Genomic DNA, 5,380 nt, shown 5'->3' on the forward strand with positions numbered 1-5,380 from the left:
AAAAAAAACTGAAATGGCTATATTAACATCAGACAAAGTAAATTTTAGAGCAAAGCCTATTACTAGGGTTGAAGAGTTCCATTTCATAATAATAAAAGTCAGCTCAAGCAGACACAGATGTTTATATGACTAATAAATAGCTTAAAAATACATGGTGAAAGAATTTATCAAACTACTATGAATGAATGCTAACGCACTACTTTTATATTGTAAATCCAACTGGGCACACACAGAAAAGGTTTAATAAATAGCTGTTGAATGAATTGGATATCTGCTATATACCAGATACTTAGATAAGTCCTTTATATATGTTATCATCTATCTTGACAACAACTTTGTCAGGTAGGTGGGCATTAATTTTGTTTTACAAATGAGAAAACTGAGGCTCAAACCAATTAAGTAATTTTCCTAAAGCTACATAGCTACAAACTGGTGAGCTGAAATTAAAATCTAGGCTTGTCTGACTACAAAGTCCCTGCATTTTTTATCATATGTATGCTGTTCCAGTCTACATTTACTTATGACAATGAAGTTGCACTAGTGGCTTTTATGATGAAACTACCTTATATGAATGTAAGTTCTACCACAGTTCTATGAGATGCATTGCTAAATCTACAATGCACAGGCATAGCTTGAGGTGATTCTACAATAATGATAAAAATATAACATCTGCATGTGGCTAACAAGCCAAGTTGCCTTTACCACTGTATTGACTCACTGAAAAGGATCTACATTTTACAAGTGTTTCATTCATTCATTCGATATTTGAGTCACCTACTATGTTCTTTGAGGGAGGAAAAGATTGATGAAAAGATCCCTGCCTTCAAGGAGCTTTGAATCTAGCAGGGTTGACGATAAACACCTAGAAAATCCTAAAACAAAGGAGAAGGTGGTAAGACCATTGAAATTACAAAAACAAAAACAAAATAAAACCTGAAAGTTCAGAGCACAGAATGCTTTTCTAACTGAAGAATCACAAATGGGTCCATGAAGGAGGTGTCAGTTGAACTAAGCCTTAAAAATTTAACAAAAATTTTGAAAAGTACAATTTACCAATGAGAGAGAGAGAGTGAGAGAGAGAGAGGAGATGAGATTGGATAACAATTCAATTTTTAAAAAATCAAGTAATGTTGAAAATTTATATCAGGTTTAAAATTTGTAGCCTAAGTCAAAATTGTCTTATAGTTTCAGAGCTTTTTCTTGTTACATAATATGAATATTATTATATTACACTATGTTCTGAAAATTTTTTAATCCCAATTTCTGAAAACGTGATTTCCTACAGTCAATTAGTTGAGTATTGTGTACACAGCTTTTGATACAAACTAATGCTGAAGTAATAAAAATTTGAATCATATGAAGGTAAGTTGTAAAAAATGCTTTCCTGCATATGTCCATACTGCATTGTTACTGACTCTGACTTTCGTCTGGTGATGGACTCACATGAGAGGCATCTTGTGCTCTCTAGAGAGCATTAATAGCTCTATTTACAACTGGAATGTAGAGAACATAGAAGAGAAAGGGTGAGCTGGGGGGGGAGAAACTAACCAGAGCATTCAGAGGCAGCACAAGGAAGGCACTGTAAGCAATAACCCAAAGGCTATAAATGTTCACGGTGAGAAAACTCAGCAAGAACCCTTGACAATGACCTTCAGCCCTCAGCCACAGACCACTAACTGTTGACCATACAGAACCTAAAAATTTCTGTTCCTTTTGTATTTGAACACATACACGGTGCCAGACACTGCTCTTCGTACTGGAGACAGAGCAATGAACAAGGCAAGGTCCCTGCCCTCATAGAACTTACAAGACATAATTAACAAGGAAACAAGTTATAAGAAAAGAGAGCTAGTTGTACTGATGCTTCCTCTATGCACATTCAAATGGAAATATCCTATATATTCGACTATGCCTTAATAAAAGTAGATGAAGCATATAACTAGATGAAACAATTTATCTCCAGACTGGAAACAAATTCAGCCCAGTGCACACTTACAGTGAGAGTAAAGTCGTAACAGTCAGGGAGTTCGTGATGACGAATAGTCTGCAGATTAATGGCCTTCAGTTTAAACTTCAGGTCCACTGTTAGGAGTCTAGAAAACAGGAGATTTTAGTGCAGTGAAAACATATACACACAATCATAAGTTATATTCCCTTCTGCTTCCCTCACCTGTGAAAGTCCAGGGTTAAGTTGAGTTTATTTTCTTCTAGTGTTCCAATATAAAAAGATTCATCTGGCTCCACAAAGAAACACTCTGGCATAGAAAGAAGCAAAACAATATAGCATCCAAAATTAATAAAACTGCATAAAGATAATGTATTTAAAACTAGATATTCAGATTCTAATTAGTATTTTTCTGAATTGAGATTTTAAAGGCTAGACATCCATACCACTTGGTTACAATCACTCATTTGTTATTTTTAGACATAAGTGGCTACATTACTGCAGTGGATGGGAGTGGACAACCATCTGAACTCTATCTCATTAGTCTTCCATAGAATGCTATCTTCTTTCCTGTCCTTTAAGCCTAAACTTTGAGTCCTTCCAACTTTTTTTGTATTCTAAACACAGGTTTGAAGCACTTGCATTTTTCAACTTTAAAGGAGCTATTTTTTTTAATATTATGTATTAACTATTTTTCCTCAGTAAGCACTTTAAGAAGAAAAAAAAATGGAAGATGGCATCTTAGAAAGTTTTCACTAATCAATACTGTAATCCTTTACTATCCCCCTCAAAAAAAAAAAAAAGAAAAAGAAAAAAGAAAAGAAAAGAAAAAAAGAAAAAGTCCCAGTGGCTATTGTTGAAAGCATTCAAATACTTATTTTTTAATTGAATGACTTAAGCTAATGTTTTAGGTACGAATTGCAAATAAAACTCTGCTAATAAGAATAAGTCGTGCTATTCTAAGTTCTGTTTCTCATCCCTCCCCCAACCTACCCCAAAGATACTGAATAGTGAAAAGAGAGAGTTTTATATACATCAAGAATTTGCAAGCATAATGTTTTGTAAGGATAATATCTGCCTATTTAACTGGCTTATTCGGCATAAGAGGCAGAATATAGTAGCTAAGAGTATAGACAGCCTAGATCAAATTTCAGCACTGCTTCTTACTAGTTTCATCTTTAGCAGATCACTTAATTCTCTGAGCCATAATTTAGTCTTCTAAAAATTGGGGATAATAATAAACCTTACCCTTGTTGGAGGTTTTTTTGTTTTTGTTTTTATTTTTAATCATGAGTTATAGTAAAGGGCTTAGAACAGTACCTGGCTGAACACATAATAATTCCTATACGGTTCTTACAATGACCTAATAACACAGACCAAATCAATATTTTCAGAGATGAAATTACTGATTTTAAGTATAAATCAAGGAGCTAGAAATGGAAGTTCTAGCTTATAAAAGAACATTACCAGTTTCAATTATTGGATCAATGTCAAAGGTATCATTTCCAGGACAGATGTTTCCTTGCTTGTAGAAGTGCTGACAGATCGCCATACCAGACTGTTCCGTACCCTTACTCTCATAAGCATGATTCCCAACTGAGATGTTAGGTAGCTGCAAATACTTCAACCAAAAAGAGAAACAAAATGGGAGTGCCAGCCAGGACAAAAGTAAAGCCATGATTCCCCTCCCTCCCTGCCTTGGAAAATGGCAGGTTCCCACCTCTACTCTGGTGGAGACATTTGCATTAATATGAGTAACAAGCTACTGTGTTCATCAGGACAGCAGAGGAGGAAAAAGCACTCAAGAATTAGAGTTCTGAGTTCAACTGCCAATTCTGTGACCTTAGGCAAGCCACAAACTTTCTGGGTTTCTGGTTCTTTATCTGCAAAATTAAAGGTTTAAACCCATAGTTTCAGAGATTCTTTCCTCCTGTAAAAAAAAAAAAACCATCAGCAACAACTGGTTACTACCGACGAAAAAAAAAAAAAGATGAACCACCGATCAACTACCTCACAACAAAAAAGAGTGCTACAATACTACAACAAAAAAAAAAAGAAAAGACAACTCCACCAGAACAACCAAAAAAACTATAAAAAAAAAAAATATTTTTTAAATATTTATCTTTGCAAGAATACAGTTTAGTCACTTTCAAAGCAATATTCTCCTCTCCTGGTGAATCCTTTAACTTAAACAAACAAGAATATTATGGTGCATTAGAATTGTCAACTTAAAACTTTTAATAGATTTCTGCAGATGAAAAACACAAAACTAAGTGTTTCAAAGGTGACTGTGAAAAAGTTGTTTGACACAATTGGTGATACAAAGATAAGGATATGGTGTCTCTCTCTTGGTATTAATAATTTAGTGGGATGGACACATAGATAAATAATTCTACTAAAAGTTGATCAGTTGTTCAAGCCACAACTTAGGAATTATCCTTTAGTCTCCTTCTCTCATCCTCCAGTTCCAATTCATCAGAAAATCATGCATCACTTTCAAATTATATCCCACATCTGACAGCTTCTCATCACCTTCGCTGCTATTATCCTAGTTCATACCAACATCATCTCCCACCTGGTCTGCCTGGTTTTCCTTTATCCAATCTGCACACTCACCAAAGACTAGTCTTCATAAAGAACTCATAGGACTGTCGCAAAATTAAGTGAATTAACACAGCGAAACCCTTAGAATAGTGACACTCAGAACATGAACCTGTTCAGGACTTCGTTTCTGTCCTTTCTTCTCCCTGGAAGCTTCTTCTTTGAGATAGCCACCACCTCTTCCCCACTCTTTCGTCTGCTCTCTGCTCACCTATTACTTTATCAGAGAGGCCTTCCCTAACCACCTCCATGTATTCCCTCTTTCTGCTGCTGCTTCTTTTTTTTGGTTTACAGTATACTTATACCAAATGACAGATGATATCCTCATTTACTTGTTTACTGCCTATCTATTTGTATTAGAATATGACTTCCTTAACTTTGTTCACTGCTGTATTCATGTACCAAAAACAATATCTGATACATAACAGATGCTAAATATTTGAGTGAATAAATGTTAGCCTTTGCTAATGTGTATTAGTGGCTCTCCCCTACTAAAAGCCCTCCCGCAGCTTCTTGTCTCTCTCAGAGTTGACTTCAAAGCTCCTTTCCAAGACCTATAAACCCAATCCAGTCATACTTGCCTCTTTTGCATTTCTTTAAACATACTCAATGTTTTCTGGCCTAAAGGGCCTTTGCTCTTGCTAATCCTATAGCCTGGAAAATTCTTCCCCAGATTTTATGTCCTCAGAGAATCCTTTTCTGATTGCCATGGACTGTAATGCTTTATGTTACTTTATTTTACTTCATAGCACTCATCGCTATATGAAATCAAATGATTTTGGTTAAACTTGTTTAAAATCTATCTTCCTGCATTAGAATATAAATTCCACAGCA

At 35.1% G+C, this 5,380-nt stretch overlaps 1 protein-coding gene across 2 annotated transcripts in view; it reads right to left on the reverse strand.

Annotated features, from left to right (window-relative positions):
* Positions 1 to 5,380, reverse strand: part of MCOLN3 (mucolipin 3) — a 29,803-nt gene that overhangs the window by 15,528 nt on the left and 8,895 nt on the right. For both annotated transcript variants that reach the window (XM_011355573.1, XM_011355574.1), the window contains 3 exons: positions 3,413 to 3,566; positions 2,171 to 2,255; positions 1,997 to 2,093 (listed from right to left, as the gene is read on the reverse strand). In XM_011355573.1, the coding sequence (XP_011353875.1) occupies positions 1,997 to 2,093; positions 2,171 to 2,255; positions 3,413 to 3,566 (336 nt within the window). The remainder of the gene's footprint in view (positions 1 to 1,996; positions 2,094 to 2,170; positions 2,256 to 3,412; positions 3,567 to 5,380) is intronic.

The sequence above is a fragment of the Pteropus vampyrus genome, unplaced genomic scaffold, assembly GCF_000151845.1.
Source record: "Pteropus vampyrus isolate Shadow unplaced genomic scaffold, Pvam_2.0 Scaffold22, whole genome shotgun sequence".
Lineage (NCBI taxonomy): Eukaryota > Metazoa > Chordata > Mammalia > Chiroptera > Pteropodidae > Pteropus > Pteropus vampyrus.